The sequence below is a fragment of the Arabidopsis thaliana genome, assembly GCF_000001735.4.
Source record: "Arabidopsis thaliana chromosome 1 sequence".
Classification (NCBI taxonomy): domain Eukaryota; kingdom Viridiplantae; phylum Streptophyta; class Magnoliopsida; order Brassicales; family Brassicaceae; genus Arabidopsis; species Arabidopsis thaliana.
In genome coordinates this window covers 17,840,673-17,863,135 of record NC_003070.9, presented here as the reverse complement: position 1 = coordinate 17,863,135, position 22,463 = coordinate 17,840,673, and the positions used below count along the sequence as shown (strand labels likewise).

The 22,463-nt window shown below is 35.0% G+C and overlaps 5 protein-coding genes, 1 long non-coding RNA gene and 1 pseudogene across 14 annotated transcripts; 3 read left to right on the top strand and 4 right to left on the bottom strand.

The window, feature by feature from the left end:
* Positions 1-5,413: 5,413 nt before the first annotated feature.
* AT1G48325 (uncharacterized protein) lies at positions 5,414-5,878 on the bottom strand. The gene has a single exon (NM_202260.3). It carries the CDS (start codon positions 5,808-5,810, stop codon positions 5,562-5,564), a length of 249 nt encoding a protein of 82 aa, NP_973989.1. The 5' UTR covers positions 5,811-5,878; the 3' UTR covers positions 5,414-5,561.
* Positions 5,879-7,175: 1,297 nt separating this feature from the next.
* On the bottom strand, positions 7,176-9,076 carry AT1G48315. Of its 5 annotated transcripts, none has more exons than NR_139846.1 (3): positions 8,860-9,019; positions 8,235-8,524; positions 7,325-7,933 (listed from the first exon to the last, which is right to left on the bottom strand). It is a non-coding gene; the product is annotated as an other RNA (long non-coding RNA). The 5 variants fall into 5 exon arrangements; NR_139847.1 differs by having other exon boundaries at positions 7,386-7,933; positions 8,882-9,006; NR_139843.1 differs by having other exon boundaries at positions 7,176-8,524; positions 8,860-9,076.
* On the top strand, positions 7,421-8,323 carry DHNAT1 (Thioesterase superfamily protein). Its single transcript, NM_103729.3, has 2 exons — positions 7,421-7,684; positions 7,768-8,323. Exons 1-2 carry the CDS (start codon positions 7,559-7,561, stop codon positions 8,110-8,112), a joined length of 471 nt encoding a protein of 156 aa, NP_175266.1. The 5' UTR covers positions 7,421-7,558; the 3' UTR covers positions 8,113-8,323.
* Positions 9,077-9,220: 144 nt separating the features above from the next.
* Positions 9,221-14,715, top strand: CHR18 (chromatin remodeling factor18; the record flags this gene model as incomplete). Of its 4 annotated transcripts, none has more annotated exons than NM_103728.5 (24): positions 9,221-9,524; positions 9,662-9,725; positions 9,839-9,930; positions 10,004-10,059; positions 10,207-10,282; positions 10,388-10,454; positions 10,585-10,651; positions 10,766-10,832; positions 11,070-11,153; positions 11,232-11,273; positions 11,364-11,519; positions 11,772-11,849; positions 12,035-12,103; positions 12,225-12,290; positions 12,385-12,513; positions 12,620-12,676; positions 12,769-12,858; positions 13,022-13,087; positions 13,177-13,245; positions 13,324-13,428; positions 13,673-13,798; positions 13,916-13,974; positions 14,082-14,118; positions 14,337-14,715. In NM_103728.5, exons 1-24 carry the CDS (start codon positions 9,405-9,407, stop codon positions 14,514-14,516), a joined length of 2,022 nt encoding a protein of 673 aa, NP_175265.3. In that variant the 5' UTR covers positions 9,221-9,404. The 4 variants fall into 4 exon arrangements, with proteins under 4 accessions (NP_175265.3, NP_001321270.1, NP_001321269.1 ...); NM_001333322.1 differs by having other exon boundaries at positions 9,824-9,930; positions 14,337-14,516; NM_001333323.1 differs by lacking the exon at positions 14,337-14,715 and having other exon boundaries at positions 9,329-9,524; positions 14,082-14,190.
* Positions 14,716-14,797: 82 nt separating this feature from the next.
* DGAT3 (diacylglycerol acyltransferase) lies at positions 14,798-16,094 on the bottom strand (the record flags this gene model as incomplete). Its single annotated transcript, NM_103727.5, has 2 exons — positions 15,602-16,094; positions 14,798-15,511 (listed from the first exon to the last, which is right to left on the bottom strand). The coding sequence occupies exons 1-2, from the start codon at positions 15,968-15,970 to the stop codon at positions 14,798-14,800; spliced, it is 1,083 nt and encodes a 360-aa protein (NP_175264.3). The 5' UTR covers positions 15,971-16,094.
* A 2,134-nt stretch (positions 16,095-18,228) lies between these two features.
* On the bottom strand, positions 18,229-20,468 carry AT1G48290 (annotated as a pseudogene; the record flags this gene model as incomplete). The annotated part of the gene is made up of 4 exons: positions 18,229-18,353; positions 19,152-19,289; positions 19,342-19,924; positions 19,980-20,468.
* Positions 18,236-18,786, top strand: AT1G48285 (GRF zinc finger protein; the record flags this gene model as incomplete). The annotated part of the gene is made up of 2 exons (NM_001333321.1): positions 18,236-18,409; positions 18,502-18,786. The coding sequence occupies 2 exons, from the start codon at positions 18,236-18,238 to the stop codon at positions 18,784-18,786; spliced, it is 459 nt and encodes a 152-aa protein (NP_001320823.1).
* Positions 20,469-22,463: the final 1,995 nt, after the last annotated feature.

Below are 22,463 nucleotides of genomic sequence, written 5' to 3'. Positions count from 1 at the left end.
GATTTGACTCTTCTTATAAAGCATATTTTCCATTAGCTTCCCGTTCTAAACTTAAAGAAACTACGTACAAGAAAGAAAAAACTCACCTAAGAAAGTAGAGAACCAAAGCTTTAACTAAACTAGATGATCAAGTCAAAATTGGTTCTTCTAGTACTAATGGCTAGCTCAATAAAAATAAAAAGACTTTGAGTAAGTTCTTATGGTTATAAATAGAAACATCTCTATACAATTTCTAGAAACTAAACAAAAAACGATTTCTGACCATAAACTTGAAGATATTTTTGAAATCTCCATGGTAGATATTTTTTGAAGCTCATTGGTAGTTATGAATAAGCAAGCACATGACACATGCCAATGATAAGAAAAAGTCAAGAATTTGCCTTTCCGGTTCTAATTACTGACGACAAACACCAAACACTTACATCGACCTTTCTACTGGGGTCTCACTTTCTATTTTTGTTTTTTTTACTCAATCACCTTTTCCTTCATCGATCGTTGCGCTATTTCTAGATATTTTTCTCATATGCTCAATCTTTCACACAAATGATGACACATGTACCTACAAATATAGTCAAATGTGTAATAAATATTTCATATGATCATCAAAACCAGAAATGATATCTACCATTATTCCATTAGGACTTAGGGAGATCGCCAATGTGTGAAGTTTACGGATACCTAAGTTGCTTAATTTATTGTAGTTCTTGTTTCACTATTCATAGTATACGGGTTGAGAACATGTCTTATTCGCATCCATTTTCAAAGATCTTTAACTCACTCCAAATACATCACTTCCATTTCTTGAACCACATTTCTAAACTCTCCAAAACATTGACATGATCGCTTTCACTTCCTTCCAGTTACTCGACTCTTCATTTTATCTTATTTTGATTTGAACGTCATAAAACATTTGAGCAAACAAATCCTAGTTTATATCCAAAAAACCAATATGACCGTGTTGTGTTAGGAACCTTTCCATGTACCCGAAAATCGATGAGCAAAACCGAATCACATTCCAACAAGAAACTAAATTAAATTTGTTTCAGCAGTCAAGCTACCTACCTAAACTCACTAAAAAACTATACAACAACCATCTTTCTCATCTTCCACTAAAGTAATCTTCCAATAAATTTTAAATTTTTGTTCAAAATAATTAAGAACAAAAAAAAAGAAAATAAAAAGACTCTAATTTAACTGTTAACTTTAACAAATAATTAACTAAAATTTTCTAAAAATAGTAAGACGATGCAAATTGACAAATTGTTGGGTGATAAAAAATGTTGTAGCCAGAGATAGGTAAACGTGAGTTATTTTACACAATCAATGGATTAGAAGTTTGAGGTGGGCAGAGTAATGCGCAGAGAATCCCATGTGATCTCCACATGTCTTTCTCTTTTTTCCTTCTCTCCTAATTTACTTTTTTTCTCTCTTTTTCCTCCGATAAAATGATTTTCTATAATTTTAAAATTTTATTTTTAACTTTTATTTTGTCAATCAATGATTTTCTATGATTATATCTTGACATATGTAAGTCAAGATAACGTATTCTACTTTCATTCGTAGCATGTGGAACGGCATAATTAATTTACGAAGCGCATAACAAAAGTTATATAGTATAGTTTGACAAAATAATTTCCTTTCATGTAATGATTTACTTTTCTTTTTTTGAACATTTTTTCTATATGATTCGTCATACCACTAGTTAGTAGTCACCAATGGAAACATTTTTTACAGTGTTAAATTTTACAAAACTCGAATGTATTTAACGAAATTAAATCCTTTTTCTCTCGTTATGCGTTACAAACCACCGATTATACAATTTGGAAGGAGAGGAACGGGAGAAGACACGGTGAAAAACCACATTTTGGGACTCTTATCACAAGATGGATCGATAAATCAACAGGATTACAACTATTGAATGGGAGATAGACGATATGACAAGGCGTATCAAATATGGATTCTTACTCGACTTAAATTCCAGAGATCTTCAAAGCAAGTTTCACGTCTAAAACCGTTAATTTATCCATTTCTTTAAATTTTTCTCAGTCACACGAATCACTAATTTGTACAAACGGTCATTTTCTAGTATAATTTAATATTAGATTTAAAAAAGAAATATGTAGAGTTGTATATTCTTGAATTTTTTATAAATACTATTGAAAATATTAATTAGATGTATTATCATATTGAAGATGTCATTTGAATATTATTTTCTATATTTATTGTTTTTTACAAGTACAATATACATGTATAAATACATAACTAGACATGTTTCGTAGTAAAAATCACCGTCATTTGACTTCGGCAGCTTTAGTTCTACATAATTTAAAAGTGAATTTTGGTTATTTGTGTTATTTGTATTGTATTCATTAAATATATGTTATTTTCTCTCCCTATTAAATTAGTTTACTTCAAAAACATAATTTAATATTTAACTTTTGCATACGAATTTAATATAATTTTTCTTAAACATTTTATATAGCAAAGCAGAATTGTCTAAAACATTTTGTAGTATGAAATAGAGGGAATAGTAGTTTACTTAGTAACAGTGTTGACTTCTTGTGTTACCTTCACCTGGTTTAATGTGTATTTTTTTCAAATGTGTATATTTAATTATTTATGTTGCTGAGAAAGAAAAGAAATTAAATACTGAACGAATACGTGATTGTTATTAATGTCACATTGGTTAGAAACAATGAATTAATAGTAACCATCCTAATCATAAAAGGATTCAAATTCCTTACATTGCAGGCAATATGTTTTGATGTATTTATTTAACTTATTTATATATGACTTCTGCAAGAGATAACCAATAACAAAACATATAAACATAACGCATTAATTACTTGTAAGTTGCAAGCAAATAATTAAATTCACCGTGTCTCTAGGTCGAGGGTACCTCCTAATGTGTGATCAAAGAACTACGAACCTAAACATGTTCACAAATATATAAGAGAATATATAACACTAAAACCAACTGAAAGAATACATTCTTTGACTCAAAATTAGTCCGTTGGCTCTGTCATGTGAGATATTGCTATAAAGTTATTATCTATTTTTTTTTTTTTGCCAAAGGGTTGAGAATTGATATTAGAAGTTGCTCATCCTTGAAACTTTTTGGCTCATTAAACAAATGAGAAACGTTAACTGGGGATCTATAACGCGGTGTATTATGATCCGAATGGTTGATAATACTTGTTGGTTACAGATGAATAAATGCTAATGCATGTGTACTATATAGTACAATTTAATGTTTGTTGCCTCCAATTTACTTAACTCCTTATAGATAAAAATTAAAGCTATCTACTACTTGTAAGTTGTAACGTTATTATATTTTTGGTCACAACCAAAGTAACTAAATAATAAATAACAATGAGTTTATGTTATAAAGAGAAGAAAATGCATGCACTGTCACGTTTCCTTTGATCATGCATAATATGCTTTTGGTCTTGTTATACTTATAATATTGAAAAGTTGAAATCATTATCAAAATTCCATTACATGTACCTTTAAATTACGCTAATGTTAATTATCACACCCTTTGGATCCCTTCTACTTAATTTTACATAAACGTGATGAGTCTTCTAGGACGAAGTGAATTAGATATTGTTACTTTTTAATGTTTTTCTATTTAAAATTTTAGAATTTACTTTTTAATGTTTTTCTATTTTAAATTTTAGAATTTACTAGTAAATTAATAATCAAGTAGTTTAGAAGAAAAAAAGAAACAAACAAGACTGGTATTTGTTTGTTTGTTGGTTTGTTGGGTTGTTGAGTCTTCTAGGACGAAGTGAAGGTTTTGGTCGGTCCAAAAGTTAGGTGTATGACTGACTTTGTGGTTTCTACCAATCCCTCGGCTATCGTCCCACCGAATCTTTCTACTATTGTAAGCTTAACTTTGGGTGAGACATATATTAATTACTGTGTTATAATTATTATTTAACCAGTATAAATATAGATAAATATTTTAAATTAAAATAAACGATTCGGAGCATATATTTTATGAAATACTAAAATGTAGACATCATTTAGTAATCTCTTACATGATGAAAGATCGAGTTAAGAATAATTCTGTATATAGAAAAGCTATCATTGTTCCAAAGCAATCGTTATATAACATTTGTCTGCGCCATAAAATTCCACACAAAATTTCGATCAAGTCCACAATTCCTTCATTAAAATTTTGACAGTATTTACCTATAGTGGATTTAAAAATAGAGTTGTATCCCGTTGTCCATGAATAACTAACAATTTTCGTTAAATCCCATGGTAAAGATGATACAACTCGATTTTTAAATTAGGGAAAGGAGAGTGAGGGGAAGAAGCGCTACGCAGCGTCGCAGAGTAGGCATTGCCATTCACTAGTATAGCTATAACCTAATGATCAAGTTTGATAACGTTAAAAAACGTTCTCGAAATAATATATGGAACAACAACCCCTCGATCATCCGCTGTGAATAGGCTGAAGGAATTGGATCTTGTCATTCATCATAGATATTTTGCAAAATGGCTTCCAGATTATTGGGCTTTATGCCTCAACATATATAGATATATGGGTTAGTTTTCTGTCAGCCCAATGGGTCTTAACGATTACGTGGGTATAATATTTTAGCCATACTAATTGTTTCGTCCAAAATTCGTCACTAATGCCACTTGTCAAGTAGCTTAAGGCAATGTAACGTTACCTACAAATTAGTTTAAGCTAATCATTTACTACAACTTGCCATTTTAACTTTTGAATCATTTAAACCGTGCTAGAGATTTTTGATGTTTCGGTCCACTTTTAGAAAAAATCATAGTAACTCGGATAGGTAGGATGACATTTGATTCCCTGTTGATTCGGATCGCTAACACTACTACTTAGTGCATAAAACATTCGCAGATCCGTGACTCAAAAATTAACCGGAATAATTGTATAAAATTAATTAATATAATCCATAGTACCATAATTAAGGCTTAAAAACACTATTTAATTTATAAATTATATGTGTGAGATTTTCATAAACTTCGGAAACTTATGAGCTTTTACAAAATCATCCAAAATCTCCCCAAGAACACCTACACACGTTGAAATTTCACTTAATTTCTATCATATTACGGATTGTTACACTTGAGAAAGGTAAACTTTATAAAACCTTCCAGTAATAGAGAGTTATTCTCTGGAAAATAAGCGTGCATCCTGCGAAAGAAAAAATCGTCATAACTAATCTCATGTCGTTAAGGATATATAGTCTAGTGTATTAATAATACACCACATCTTTGTTCCAGAAATTCCTCGTGACCATCTATTATATTGTGCAGCTTAGTTATACACCAAACTAAAGTTTATTTCAGATCACCCCAAGACCATGAAGATTTCCGAATCCGTATCGTTACAACTTGATAACGTAAGAATATATACGAGTATGCATAGTTTCTTTAATTTGTATATATATTAAGCAAGATGAATACACAAGACTTTAAAAGAAAAGGGTGTTGATAATAAAAACCAAAAAGTCTAAGAAAAAGAGTACTAATCATTAAGACATATATATATTACATCTTAAGGAGCAATAATCTTTCTATTCAGTATCTTGTATTGGAGTTTCGTGAAACTTAGCAATAAAAGCCGTGGCTCTCCTATCAATACAAGGCTCAGCAATCGTCCAAGAACATCCATCATCGTCGGTGGTCATGATTCTTGGTCTAACATTGATCATTCTCTCTTCGTTCCAATTGTCTTTTTCCTTCGAACAACGCGCAAACAACGATTTTACTACAGAAAAAGATGATGATGATTTCCTCCTCCTCCCGTGACCTCCCATTTTCATGTATACTTTGTAGAGAGAGAGAGAGAGGGATGGTATATATATAACTATATATTGTGATTTGAACAAACTCTTAGATTAGATTTATATAGTACAGTATGTTTAAGATATCCTAATAATTAATAGTACAAGAGAATAATTGTAAGTTACACTGGTGTATTAGTTAATGAATCAGAAAATTGGGTTTATAGAAACCAATAGAGGTGTAAAATAATAGTGCGATGTCTAGAGAAAATGTATGGGAATGTTTAGAGAGATTAGGAAAAGTCTTATTATTCTTCTTTTTATTGGGAGGAAACCATTACCTTATACACTTTTGGCAAGGATACATGTAAACTCGATTCATGTATATATGTAGATCCATGTGAATAACAATGGATTATCTCCTTGATAAAACACTAACTTACACATTATATTTATAATATTAATTAAGATCCAAAAAGACCCAGGTTCGGCCATGAAAAATACTATTAGTCCATGTAAGTTACGTATATATACTTTAACACAATTTTATAGGTATCGAACAAAATGTGTATAGTTTCGTGGGGAAAACAAAATGATATATAAAAAATAGCTTAACCAAAGGCTATTGATGAGATTCGATGCTCTTGTTTTTATTAATCTAAGAACGAGAGTGTAGAGATACACTAAGAATTCAATTGTGATTCTTTAACAAACAAAAAAAAAGAATTCAATTGTGATTGTAGAAACAACATCTTTGATTTGATCGAATCATATTCTTTTTCTCTTCTCAAAATCTATTTCATATTCCTTTGTTTTGTTTAGTTTATACATATTCCATCAATTAAAAAAGAAAAGAATTATCGTTTTTACGTTAGTTTTTTTTTGTTTTCTTACGCATTATAGGCAGACTGATTATAGTTGCACCGGCCTATATATGTCCCATATTCTCCGTCTACCCATTTGAGGATGTTTTATTTAGTCTCATATATATAGGAACTTGTCGTCGGATAAAGAGATGAATACATCTGAATTACCCGTTTAGATACTGCATTCAGATAACCTTGACAATGTTTTGCTCATCCTTGATATCTTGTGTTTAGCTTCTTACTTTTTCCTGAAAGCTCTTTCTTTAATTACTTACTTCGATACTCTATTGCATAATCCAATCCTCTGAAACCCTCTTTATTGTTCAGATAGCCAACTAGTTGCCCAATTTGGTGCCTTGATAGTATATGGATTAAAGTCTATGATAACTCCGAGTACACTATCACTTGATAATTATATTGCATCGCATACATGTACTTTATTATTATTCCATCTCTTCAACAAAGAATATCATTTTTTAAAGTTAATTTTTGTTTTCTGTTGTCACTTGTTAGTTGTTAGTTTGTTACTCCCCAATTACTTCATTAACCCGTTCACTATAATGGGAAAAAAAAAAAGAGTTATTACTAATGGGCCTTTACGGTAGCCCATTAGAGGAGCTCAACTTTCACTTTCGGCCTATTAAACCAAACTGACAATAACGTCTCCAACGTGTCAAAACTATATGACTTTGGTCCGAAAGACTCTCACCAACGCCCAATTATAAAGTGTTTTTGGACATAAAAGGTCTCAGTCAAGTAAACGTCTTTCACGCACCTACGCAAAAAACCCATTTCATCGAAATTTCCACTTGACGTTAATCCCAACTACCACCAATTCAATCCATTTCTCAAACTCTCTTATCATCTCTAACACACCCACCCTACCTACCTCCATCTCTCTCTCTGCAACAGAGCACAAAAATGGATTCTGCATCGTCCAACACCAAAGCTATAGACCCTCCACTTCACATGTTGGGTTTCGAGTTCGATGAATTATCTCCGACACGTATCACAGGTCGCCTTCCTGTTTCTCCCGTCTGCTGCCAGGTTTCATTCTTCTTCAATTTGATCATTGGCCCTTTGTTCTAACCCCAAATTCTGATAAAGATTTTCAATTTCCTTTCAAAAAGCCTTTCAAGGTGTTACACGGTGGTGTATCTGCTTTGATAGCCGAGTCTTTAGCAAGTATGGGAGCTCACATGGCTTCTGGTTTCAAAAGGGTCGCTGGAATTCAACTCTCAATCAACCATTTGAAGAGTGCTGATCTTGGAGACCTTGTCTTCGCCGAAGCAACTCCTGTAAGCACAGGGAAGACTATTCAGGTTTGGGAAGTCAAGTTATGGAAAACAACACAGAAAGATAAAGCTAACAAAATCTTAATATCTTCCTCTAGAGTTACACTTATCTGTAATCTACCTATCCCTGATAACGCCAAAGATGCAGCAAACATGCTCAAAATGGTCGCAAAGTTGTAGATTTCTTCAGGCTTTTTTGTTTTACTTGTATTGTATGTAATGACCCATCTTCTCGAAATTGATAATAAGCTTAAAGTGGATAAGACAGTGATAACAAAATGTCTTGGATTTGTGAATGTTACCTTGTTTCTTGCAACAGAAACTCCTCTACTGTCCTCAACAGGAAAATGACTTTGTCTCTCCTTGATCAAGAATGGACAATTTTTCATCTAGCCAAAACTTGCAAAGATAATTAGCAAAAATGCATTCTTCTTTGGGATCTGTTTGTCATGGAATAAAGATGGAAACTTTAGAATCATGTACTTCCTTCGGAGTTGTTAAGACAGCTTCTTGTATTTGCAGACACTAGAAGTAGCAGGAGCTAGAATGTTTGTCAGGTGTAGCATTCGCAGGGCCACCACCACAAAATCCTCTGCGTTTTTGTGATAAAATAAGAAACAGGCAATAAGAATATTGAGCATACTAAGAATAGAGATGACAAGTCTCTGTCTAATAAGCAGTTTGGTGAGTTTCATGTCTAAGCGACATCACAGTCTCCTCTGATTACACACTAAAAACAGAGCTACTGTATTCCTTCAAGCAACAAATAAGGATTTGTTTTAGATTGCAAGAAAAATGGCAAGAAGTTATAGAAATAGTTTAAAAGATGCAACTTTTATCCGTACTTAGAATCAAAACAAAAGCTCAGCGAGAAAAAAATGCAAACAATAATCTGCGATTTATCTATTGAGTGAAGAAGAAGAAGACCTAATTCGTCAATATAGTTTACCACTGGAGGATGATGAAGAAGAAAGAGAGAAGGCCCAGAGAGACGAAATTGAAGCTCCCAATCTCCATCTCGCGCTTTCAACACTCTCACATTACCTTCGTCGCAGTCGCAGTCGGAGTCTCTCTGAGCAACTCCGGCGAACTTTTGTAATTAGGATGCTCAAGCTGGTTAAAGCCGAAATCGTACGGAAAAATCAATTTGAAAATAAAATCGATCATTGGATTTAATGTAAACCACAATTGTTTCTTCAGAAAACCGGTTAGTGGATTCCATAAACCGAATTATTTGAATCGACCCGAGTTAATAACCGGATTTGCCCTGAAACTGGTGCATCTGTCGCCCTTGTCATCATCGAAAGTAAACCGCTCTGAAACGGTGACGTTTGGGAATGTAAACTTTGAAAAGGCGAAGACGGAGAGAGAGGGAAAGATCGATTTGAGAAGAGAGATTCCTCCGCCATTGAAGAAGCTCACATCACATCATCCGAAAAAAGAAGAAGAAGTGGAGGAGAGGGAATATCAAAATGGATGATTTCTGGGATTTGACTGTGGAAGAGATGGATGCTATTGAAAACGAAGCTCTTCAGAGAATCAACCAGCAACGCAATTCCTCTTCTTCTTCTTCATTGCCAATTCCCAACGAGGTTTTTCCGCAATCCCTCTCTCTCTCTCTGGGCGATTTTGTTGCGGTAGTTCGGGCGATTTCGGATGGCTTAGAGTGTTTGTAAATGGGCAATTTTGCTTCTAATAAGCCCTTATATGTGTGTGTTCTTATTCTCAGGTTCATACTTCGTCTCAAGGAGCCAGAATCTTACCTTCAACTCTCGCCCCTAAACCGAACACTGGTCTGTTGATTTTTCCAGTACCATTCATCTATGTATTTTTTGCTTACTCTTTGTTTTTTTGGGTTGTTCACGTTTACTGTATTAATTGTGAGTGCTAGTCTCTGTTCCAATAGATGCTGGCTCTAAGCCACAAGAGCAAAAGGTCTCTGTCAAAATTTTGCTTCATTCTAGTGGAGTTCTTGCTGCAAAGTTCCCATATAACCAGGTAAGATAACAGAAGTCACAAGTCTTTGTGGGGAAATACTTGGTAGTTAAGTCTTTGGCACTTCTTTTTCCAGGTGGTGGTGGATGCTGTGCGTAAAATCCCTAAGGCCATTTGGAATGCTAAAGAAAGGTTTGCCTTTTTATACTCTTCATATGCATGACTCATTTGTGTGTAGAGTTCTTTATTATTTCTAACATGCTTTATTTGATCTGTAAACAAAGCAGATAAATAACCCTTGGCTTGTAACACGTTGTTTATTCTCTTGTGGAAGTCCAGGTTATGGACCTTTCCTCATTCTTCACTGTCTTCAGCAGAAAATATTCTACGAGAAATTTCCAGCGTTAAAGTTGAGGTAAGCCACATTGATTCGTTAAAACTGCTTCAGAAAGTTCAGCTTAAACTAGGTCAAGCGTTTCTTAGATACATTTGCTATACATTTTGTCCCTTGAACTATCAGATAGAGAACTTAGATCCTCTTGTGCAACGTGCAATAGCTTCTGCCTCAAGAGTTCCGGATCTACGGCGTAAGTCAGGCATCCTGTTTATCACTTCATAAGCATTAGCGACGTGATTTTACCTAAAGATATGTTCATTTTTGGACCACTTTTAAGGGATTTTCATGTCTTACTATCTCTTGTTTTCTGATTTCCCTAGATCTGTATGAAAAGATACCAAGCCATATTGAGCCAAAGCTTCTTCCTTTTCAGCGAGAAGGCATAGAGTATGTCAGCCATATGTAGTACCTGTGGTTTTTCTTTATTACCAAATGAGTAGTAACTTGCTCTGGCTGCCTGATGACTTTTGCCTCATTATTGGTCTCCACCTTTCTCGCAAGGTTTATTTTACAGCACGGAGGACGTGTGCTCCTAGCAGATGAAATGGGTCTGGGAAAGACTTTGCAGGCAAGTTGTTTCCTATATATCTTTTCATTTCTTAATTTTTGAGAATCCTACTCCCCTTTCATTGGAGAAGATTTCTATTGTCACTTGTGAGCAGATCTCTTTGACATTGTTACACATATATCATATAATTAGTCTAACAAGTATGGCTCCTTGCAAAACCAGCGAGAAACTTATTTAGGAGAATTGCTTGTATCATCTTTTTACATCAATCTCATTTTACATCCATTATCTGTGCAGGCAATTGCTGTGACAACATGCGTTCAGGAATCTTGGCCGGTTCTGATTATTGCACCATCTTCATTACGTTTACATTGGGCAACAGTAAGCTTACGATATTTGAATTCTACTTGGACATTGTTTATGACACTGGAGATGATTCATAATGCTGCTTTCTTGCAGATGATTCACCAATGGCTGCATGTGCCTCCGTCAGACATAGTTGTATGTAGTTTAGTTCTTGTATATTACTTGTAGCTAGAACATATCTATTCTATATTATTTTCGCTCTCATCTAAGTTATCCTTTTAGTAGGTAGTTTTACCTCAACCAGGTGGATCAAACAAGTGCGGATTTACTATAGTTTCCTCAAACACAAAGGGCACAATCCATCTTGATGGTGTCTTCAATATTGTTTCCTATGATGTGGTCACTAAGCTGGACAAACTCTTAATGGCATTGGACTTTAAGGTGATTACCTAGACATTGCTTCGTTCTGATATTTTTGTTGATTGTTCCCAATATCTTGATTTATAATGATCGCGTTGGTTACCTGTTAATTATGTGAAATTGAGACTTTTGAATTTTAAGAGGAGAAGCTAATATAAGGAATTGACAGGAAAGAGGCATATATAGATTCTGTGATCTGTAATTTGCAAATAAGGCTTGTAGTGTCTGTCTCAAATATTTGAGGTTTTACTATGTACAAGTCCTTTGTTTCAGGTCGTTATAGCAGACGAATCACATTTTCTTAAAAACGGTCAAGCAAAGAGGACAAGTGCTTGCCTTCCAGTCATAAAGGTATTATTGATATATCATTCACTCATTGTTTTGCCTACCAAGCTAGTTTTAGTTATCAGCCAACAGAATTGGAAAATCAGTTTCTTCTTGGTGCAACTGTGATACTTTTGTTACATTATTAACGAGTAATATTCTCGTGGTTTGTTCTATTCTATTAAGATCCATACCTCATCCTTTTATTTCAGAAAGCTCAATATGCCATCCTTCTGAGTGGAACTCCTGCTTTATCTAGACCAATAGAGCTATTCAAACAGGTGATCCTTCCATTTTATTAGTCCCCATTTCTTTATTTTATTTGGATTTGCGAGGGACCTTGTGTATCTCTGGATGTAATTTGATTAACTAAATACTCCTTTTGTTCTTTCCTCTTGGCAGCTGGAAGCTCTATATCCAGATGTTTATAGAAATATTCATGAATACGGTGGCAGATACTGCAAAGGCGTAAGTCCATTGCACATTGAGAAACTACCTAGAAGTTCATATAAGGTAGCTCCTGTGCATCATAAAATTTATATTATGTTATTCAAATTTTCAGGGATTTTTTGGAACATATCAAGGCGCAAGCAATCATGACGAGTTGCACAATTTGATGAAGGCAACAGTCATGATTAGAAGACTTAAAAAGGATGTCTTAACTGAACTTCCGTCAAAGCGCAGGCAGCAGGTTATTAGTCGTAACTCTTTCTCTAAGTCCACACATCTAATGTGGTATCTTTAGTACTTGTTTATGATTTCGTTTTACATTGTTAATTTTATCTTTGTTTGATTAGGTCTTCCTAGATTTAGCTGCAAAAGACATGAAGCAAATCAACGCTTTGTTTCATGAGGTAACTTGATTTAGTTTTTAATACTTATACTAATTACCTTCCTCGACGAATGTTTTTGAGAAAAGAAATGAGGTTTACTTTCTCGTTTACAGTTAAAGGTGGTAAAGTCAAAAATTAAGGATTGCATATCAGAAGATGACATTAAATCTCTGAAATTTATAGAGAAGAACCTTATTAACAAGGTACTAATTTGCTTTTTCCGAATTATTTCTTTACAACCAACAGCTAAAAGGATTTGTGATTCATTTGTGTGCACTTTTTCTTGCCACTATATGTTCTTTTATTTCGCTGGACCTGCTTGTTTTTCATAGTTTCTTATAACATTCCCTCGTTTTTTTAATTCAGATTTACACTGATTCGGCTGTAGCCAAAATCCCAGCAGTGCTTGACTATCTGGAAAATGTGATTGAGGTAATAGCTAATAGCAATAAGATGTTTAAAAACTCCTATACATGTCTGATACCTGTTCCTGTTGTTTCTCTTCGAGCATTGTTATGCAGGCTGGCTGCAAATTTCTGGTGTTTGCACATCATCAGTCCATGCTTGAGGAATTACACCAGTTTCTTAAAGTAAGGCATTGAACTATCAACAAAGCTTCCAAAAGCCCGTCTATTTCTCATTAAGTATGCAAAAAAACAAAATTACAGAAAAAGAAAGTGGGCTGCATCCGGATTGATGGTAGCACCCCTGCCTCCTCTAGGCAAGCCTTGGTTTCTGACTTTCAGGATAAGGATGAGATAAAAGCAGCAGTGGTAAGTATTTTCACCAAACTTGAACACAAAGTTTCTTACCCTTCTCTTACTATATTCCACTGTTCAAGGCAATATAATTTTTCATATTAACTAGATTAATATTTGTACTGTGAAACTTGCAAGTCACTAAGAGAAGTAATATAAGAAACGAATTTATACTTAAATCGTATGTTAAGCCTTTCTTTGCAATCTATAAAAAATATTACTAGTCCTGATTTTTTTTTTGGTTTACATGGATTTGCAGCTGTCAATACGAGCTGCTGGTGTTGGGATAACTTTGACAGCCGCAAGCACTGTTATCTTTGCAGAGTTGTCATGGACTCCGGGTGACCTGATTCAGGCAGAAGATCGTGCACATAGGATTGGTCAGGTGAGTCATGAACAATAGTTTAGTGGAGTTACAAATCAGAATCACTCTCTTATATCTCACTTATCATTTGTAGTGTATTTTTTAAACTCTGCCTGTGATTTTGCTTCACTTCTACAGGTTTCTTCAGTAAACATTCACTACCTTTTAGCAAATGACACTGTTGACGACATCATCTGGTTCTCTCTCATTCACATTTACCGTTGAAAGTTCAATAATTTCTCAAAATTATGTTCTTCTCTGCTGAATCAGTGAATTCTCCTAAACTTGCTCACTTTTCGTATAGGGATGTTGTTCAGAGCAAGCTGGATAATCTAGGACAGGTATACTCTTTCTCAATGTCTCTCCACATGGAGAGAAAATCTCTTGGTGTCAAATACACATCCATTATATGAGGATTCCAGTACGGCTTTGACTATAATTACTGGAGAGTGCATAGTGATTCATAAAAAAAAGTAGATGTTTGATTGTCCTGAATTTACACATGGTTATAGCCTTTCGAAATGCTGGAAACTAAGCTTGTGAACAATTTGCAACACAGATGCTTGATGGGCAAGAGAATGCTTTGGATGTTGCATCTAGTCATATGATGAGCAGTCCAACAAAACCAAGAAACAGCCCCACGAAGCAGCAAACTTTAGAACCGTTCTTGAAGCGCTGCAAAAGATTAGATGACGACACCGAGGAACATCAACCCATGCCCAAAGTTCCCAGATTCTGAAACTATAAAATGCAAGATCGCATGTGTTTTTGTTGCTTGCACATGACCTTTTGGGTAAAAATATCATTTGTAATATTTTATTGCAAACAAATGATCTTTCGTAGTGTAGTTTCAAGATAAATGGATCGTTAGGCTTGTATCTTGCAGATGTTTTTGCTTAAGTTGATCTTTACAGGTCTTATCGCAATTACATGGCTTATATCAATGACTTATCGAGAAGGTAAATATGTACAATGAGAAAGCACCACACTATATAAAACATTAGCCGTTTCAAAACACTTTCAATATGAGACAGAACCGAGTCCTTCTCTGCTACATTCTTCATCAAAGAAACTTGTCACAATAGTTTCCACATCCTGCAATCCAACTCCTACACAAAGGGTCTTGGATGGTGTCCTAACTGAATCAGTCATCACAGCATCAGTCTCCTTCACAACTCTAACGTTTGGGCCATCACGACACTTCCCCATGCACTTGCAAGCCACAGCAGATCCTTCGAAACCCGTCATCGCCCTTTGAAACTCATCCAACAACAAAGCTCCTCCTGATCTCTTACACTTCCCTCCCATACACACTTCTACTCTATTCAATGGTAATCCAACCACTGAAACCGCTTCTACCGTCTTCAATGTCTGTCCAGGATTGGCCATTGAAGGAAAAATTGTGGATGTTTGTAGAGCAATCTGCAATGCTTCACTGGTGTTCTTGCAAGAAATTGCATCCTCTTGGATCCTAGGAAGGGTTGCTACTGTGGCTTCTGGTTGTAACGGCTCAAGAACCGGTTTAGCCTTGTTTCTTAAAGAGCTCATGTCCACAACTTTGCCTTTATCACAATCACTATCACTTGATTCAGACGAAGAAGATGATTCAGAGTCCATTTCAGTCATCTTCTTCATGGCTTTGGCTTTAGCCTTCTCTTCTTTCCTCTGTTTCTTCAATATCTTCTCCTCTGCTTTCAACTGCTCCAGCTGCTTAACCAATATCTCTGTAGCTTCCTGCAACAATCATAAATCCAATCAAGACCTAATCTAAAAAATTCAATTTTACCATACAAAAGTCAAATCAAATTCTCAACATATTCTTACCGAGATTGTCTTGGTCTGAATCTCACCAACCAAACCAGCTTCAGGATCAAGACCAAACCCTATACTAGAGAACATATCCAAGTTCTTAGAAAGACTTTTAAGAACTTTCGCCTTCTTCTTCAACGCCTTCTTCTCCTTCTCCATAACCTTAACCTTCTCTTTCTCCTCGCCGCATCTCGTTGGCTCGATATAGTAATTCACATGCCCTTTATCCGCAAACTCATTATTACACACAATACCACGAAATCTTCTGGTTCGAAACCCTACCGTTCTGGTATTACCGGAAAATTCCGATACTAATCGGAGACCTGCAACGGAACCTGAAGAAACACATGGAATTTGTCGGAGGACGACGCCGGAAACTTCCATCCTCGTAATTAGAAAGGTGGAATCAATGAACTTGTGTGACTTGAGCCTTAAGCGATTACGATAATATTTGTTATACAAATCCTTTAAGGCTAAGTTCTTTGTTGAGGGAGATTTGCCAGTTCTTTTACAGGAGAGAATTTAACAGTGAGAGATAACGTGGCGTGTTTTGGTTGGTTAAAGGTGTCGTGAGTTGCACTCAGGCTCTCCACCTGTGGTCTCATGAGTTCCACACTTTCCCGCGCCCCTGACACGCGCCTTGTGATGAATCTCGGCCGTTGATTAAGAGTTTGGTTGAGATGAACGGACTAAAGTTACGACAAGGGTACATGTCGGATTGCCACGTGGAAAATTTTGTGGAAACTTTGCCACGTAGCAGTGCCGGACCAAAATATAATTTTTTTTTCAAGAATATTTTATTAAACATAAGGTTACAATACCTAAAAATCTATTAAAATTATAAAGAACAGAGAGTAAAACTCAATAAGAATTCACTAATTTTACACCGAAAGCGAAGGAATTTTAGCGTTTGTACTCTATCCAAAAATACGTGTCAAACTGAAATTATGATTGCAACACGTGTTGAAGAGTCATCGGAAGTGTACCGACATCAACCACCGCTGTTGAGCTCCAATTCCCGCGAAGAAGATATCGACGATAAACAATCGCACGAAATCCCTTTTGTGTTACCGGAAAATTTTGAACAAAACTCTAGTTAAAAGGTACAGCAGAAAGGGAATTGTAATATGCATCGAGATACTTTCGATCCTTTAACCTAAGATGTAATCTCTTGAACATATGCAAATTAAGTTTTAGACTGAAATCTCTTCAATTTTGTGAAATTGAAACGATTCATGCAACCCACAAGTTGCACAAAAGAGACAAATTAGATGGATCCATCATGATAGATAAATACCAACTCATATCCAAACAATTATTGAAATATAAAAGCATAAAGAGATCGGAAGAAGAACCGATCCACGACAAGGAAAGATAAAAGCGAGCCAACTTCTAGAAGAAATCAGATGTCGCTGGACGAGGGCGGCCATTTCCACTAACGAAGCCAGAAGATGTCGTTTGGGAATCCGAGTCAATCGGGACGGCAATTCACCGGAAAAATCCGGTCGACAAAACTATGAAATGTTCCTCTCTTTAAAAAATACGAGAGAAAGGACCAAAATATACTTTAAAATTTTTATAGAAAAAAATAATACTATTTTGTCAAATTTAGCTGTATAATTTAGTTGTTACGAATGAATAAGAGATGCTAACTAGATATTATGATTGCTAAAATTATGAATCTATATGTATATGTTTACCCTTATAATTACACGACAAATTATGTAAGTTTTTTTTGTTTAAACTACTTCATACATCCACACGTACTTCAGTATAAGAAACAAATAACATTGGATTCACATGATCCCTTAAATAATTATATGGCTAAATTTAATATGTAAGAAAAACTTGATAAATATCTTACAAAATACACAAACATTTACGTACAAAAATATGAGACAATAGAATATCAAGTAGAGGCTCTAAACAGCTGCTTCCCTTGTTTATGCTAAGGGCCGGCTCTACCACGTAGTCATAAATTTGGGAGAGATAAGATGTGCATTAAATTAAAATCTAAACTGAATATGCCACTCGTATACTAATATTATTAACTTTTGTATATTGGAATTTTTGGAGAACTTGTTTTTCTTTTTTTATAATGTATTTTTAGCAACTTGATTTAAATATTTTTTAGTTTTTTCTTATTAAGATAATTTCAAATTAAATTATAAATTTTGAAGAATATATGGTGGTTTATTATTTTTGATATTTTGAAGCAAGTAATAACCATGCACAAATGACAAATGCATGTTGCTTTAAAAAAGGGAAAAATTTCATTAAAATCCCGAATTTTGCTAAAACGTTGATTTAAATCCCGAATTTTAGATGAAACGAAAAAAACATCGAACTTTTGTTGACTTTTCTAATAAATCTTAAACTTGTGTTGACCGCGCCATTTTAGTCTTGCCGTTATCTGGGTTAACAGACTTAATTGACAGGGTTAATTAGGCGTTAACAGAGACTTAATTTGCAAACGACACAGTTTCGTTTTTAGTAAACGACGTCGTTTTTTCAAAACGACTTGCTATGTTTTCCCCCAATTCGATCAGAAATCGAAGAAATCACAAGCCCTAAAAAAACAAAATTTCTCAGTTCTCTTCTTCTACGACAGAATTGAAATCGATTTCGAAAATTGGATCTTCCTACGCAATGAGTTCAAGTTCAGCGTCATCGGGTGTTATCCAAAACCGTGGTTTTCCGGTGAAGTGTTGGTGTGGAGATGATGTGACAATCTTCACATCGAAGAGTGTTGATAATCCGGGCAGACCTTTTTTTCGTTGTGAAACGAAAAGAGATCCAAAGACGTGGACAAACAAAAGAGATGTAAGTTTGAGTTTGAGTTTGAGTTTGAGTTTGTGTTTATGTTATGTAACTTAGCAGCTAATCATATCGGATTTGGTTTGATTGTGTAACAGAGTCATTTGTTTAAATGGGTTGAGGATGCTGTATACGAAGAGGTTGAAGATGTTTTACCAAAATTTGTGATCATTGCAAATGAGCTTAACAAAGCCAAATCCGAGGCAAATGAGCTAAATGTGATGATACATGAACTAAAAGAAGAAGCAATGTTGAGTAAACAAGAAATCTGCAAGTGGAAAGTGTGTTTGAAAATATGTTTTTTGTGGCTTTGTTTGATCAGCATTTTCATTCTTTACATGATGCTTGGTAAGGCAAAAAGAAATGAATTTGGTGTTGCTTAATAGTGTAAGTCTATTTATCTTGTTGTCTTCGCCAAGCTTGTAATGACAATGTAGTATTTGTGACTTTTATGACTTTGTAATGTTGGCTTTGTTGCTGTCTTAATAAAACTTGTGAGTGTTTGGTCTTTATTTTTCTTGGGTGAATGTGAGTGTTTGGTCTTGATATAAGGTGTGAGTGTTTGGTCGGTGTGAGTGTTTGGTCTTGATATGAGAATCGGAGTAAAGAGATGGAATAATTTCACTCAAACAAAAACTTGTCTTAAAACTATGAGTGATACGGTGCAGGCGAGATAATTTTGTTGAGGAAGAGGTCGTTTCATATCTTCCTTTTCTTCTAGCATAATTGCTTGGTCTTCCAGGAGTACCTCTTCTCCATGGTGGTGGCAAGACACCTAACCTATTCACTCTAGGCCACAACAACTGCCCTTGGACCGGCGCAATACCATCATTGTAAGTTAGCTGCCACATCCTCGTCGTGTACCAGTCACTCACATAGTCTTCTACTTTCTGTTTTTTTCCCAATTATAACAGAGGCTGCATGAACACAAGGTATACCTGTCATTTGCCACTTCCTGCAACCACATGTATTGTCATTCATATCCACAGAATATTTTCTACCAAAATGTGATATCTCATGCTTATTATGCCTTGCCATGCTTCTTTCACAAAATTGAGACCCCGCAATCATCTTCTCTATCTCCTCATGTGCCCTCTTTGTGAATCTGCTTTTCCACCTTCCAGCAATAATGTACCTCTTCTCATTGCGTACCATACACTGAGACCTTATATCCTCCAACATATCCAGTAGAGGTTTTCTTCTTGCTTGTCGGATTGTCCGGTTGAAGGATTCACTGAGATTATTCAAGTTATCATTGCAGCAGCTTCCAATTCTGAAAAATGCTCTAGACCATTCCATTGGTTTAGTGTTCATTAGAGAAGCAGCTGCACCTGGATTGTAAGTCTTTAATTCCTCCAGATTAGCTGTATATTCTCCAATGGTGTAGCTCCTTGCAATCTTCCAGAACAGACGCTGGAGTTCCATGTCGTGACTGTTTCTCTTCCAGTTGTCCATTATGTGCTTAGCACATTGACGATGTTCAGCTGCTGGAATCCGGTTGTGTATAGCTTTAACTAAACCCTGCAAAGTAATTGGACATAAGTTAAATATCGTCTCCACTGTCCGCATCACTCACATCTCCATCATCTCTAGCTGCTGGTCCAGAGTGTGCTTCAAAGTCTTCACAATTTTCTTCAGTAACACCTAACCGATTACCATCTTCTTCGTCAGCATAGTGAACTTCATCGAAATCATCATCACCGGTAACATTACAGTCATTTTCACTCAAGCCCTCACCATCTGATTCGTTACCATTTTGTTTGGATTTCGATTTTTTCCTTCTATTGTCACCATCTAACCTGTTACCATTCTGTTTCGATTTTTTTCTTCTCCTATTGTCAACGACAGAATGAGACGGCCTAGTAGAAGGCTCGTGAATAGCAGGAGCCTCGACAGAAGCACGTCGTAGCTCAGCAACAGACGGAGGCTCAATAGCAACAGACGGAGGCTCTATGGAAGCAGACGGAGGCTCGATAGAAGCAGACGGAGGCTCGACAACAACATGAGGCGGCTCAACAACAGGAGGAGGCGGGTCGACATCAGCAGGCAGCTTCTTTCTCATCATTACAGTTTCGAATTTTCCTTCCTCGATCGACAAAAGAGAATTGAGAATTTTTGTTTTTTAAGGCTCGTGATTTTTCAAATCGAATTGGGGAAGTTCAGTCTTTTTGATAAAACGACGTCGTTTACTAAAAACGAAACTGTGTCGTTTGCAAATTAAGTCTCTGTTAACGCCTAATTAACCCTGTCAATTAAGTCTGTTAACCCAGATAACGGCAAGACTAAAATGGCGCGGTCAACACAAGTTTAAGATTTATTAGAAAAGACAACAAAAGTTCGATGTTTTTTTCGTTTAACTAAAGTTTGGGATTTAAATCAATGTTTTAGCAAAGTTCGGGATTTTAATGACATTTTTCCTCTTTAAAAAATAGAATTAATATTTTGATAGGATAAAGAACAGTCTAAAATGCTTAATTAAAGTGACTTAATTGTTGGGTTTGGTATTGTTGGGATGGTAACCGATAAAAGTAGAGTGGATCACGCTTCACTTTATGTGATAATATCTCATGAAACAATAAAATAATATTTAATTCTCTTTTGAATACAGAGCTTTGGGCCTCACGAATTTGTGTAAATAAAGAAGATAAGATGCTTATGAGACTAAGCCCAAAATTCGAGAAATAACTAGATAGAGTGGAGCTATCACATACCCATGGAATCGGTAAATTGGAGAAAAGAGTATATGATTCTAAAATGTGTATGATTTCTGTATTTAAGTATATAGTTTGTTTTTTTTGCTAAACTTGTAAATATCATATAAAATGAGTTTAGGTAATACAAAGAGAAAACCAAAGAAGAGCAACCAAGACAAAATGAAATAAAAATAAGATTACAATAGAGCTTGAAAAGGTTTGGGAAGAGCTAACGGATCCAAAGCACCATAAGCTCCCGCCAACGATTCTTGTGCCTTCTCGACGAAATGACGTTAGCAACTCACGATCAATCATACGAAAGACCACTGAGACGGAAACCCGAAGAGAATTGTGAAGGACATTGTTTCTCTACCTCCATAGGTTGTAGACGACAAGCTGTTGTAGTTTAATTGGTCCTAAAAAAATGTATATAGCTTTTATTTCATTGGAGGAACATATTTAGACACATTTTAACATTAGTATTACGTGGGACACAACATTTAACTTTGTTTTCTTTTTGTTGACATAACATTTGCTTACTCATACATTTGAGGGCTCAAGTTTATGTTGGACCTAGTGCCCAATTATTTTTCCTGAAAACTTAATGCTTTATTTGCACTTTTAAAACTTTAGGACTTTATTTACAAAAATATAAAAAATTAGGACTTTAAAACCTATAGAAAAAATGGAAAAAACAGGTGGACCTAGTGCTCTAGCACTGTCAGCACTCCCTCTAAACCGGGGTGGAGAGATTAGAACTTTATTATAGCCTAAACTATGCACATAAGACTATTTACATTGGTTTAAAATTACAACACCCTACACATCATCATTCAACATTCAATTTACTTTCATATACTAGAATGGTTTTTATAATAACTATTACGGTAAGAAAATGCGAAATTTTTTCTATATCCAAATCAAATGAAACAAATGTCTATTTATAAAATAAGAAAAATGGTGAATTTTGGTGTAAATTATTTATGTATATAAAAAACTTTATTATAACTTAACTGAGTTCAAAAATTATTGGGATGAAAAAAAAAGTCAAAAATTTTAGTGACCGAAAAGACAACACAAGACAAAGACAATCTCACCCAACCAAATTCACGGTATTGATAAATTACAACACTAAATTTGCCACATCCTTTACAACATTTATTAAAACAACCATTGCACCATATTCAACTGTTAAATACGTTTCTCATTCTGTAGTCTCATTAAGTCAATGCAGCTAAGAACATTTCCATTGGGAGTCTCTAGAGGAGAGACTTTCTATTAAACCAGAATAAAAAATGAGAAAAAGGAGGAGAGAGAACAGAAACGTTTTTCATCTGAGAAACTTTGAGAAACTCATTTCTACCTTT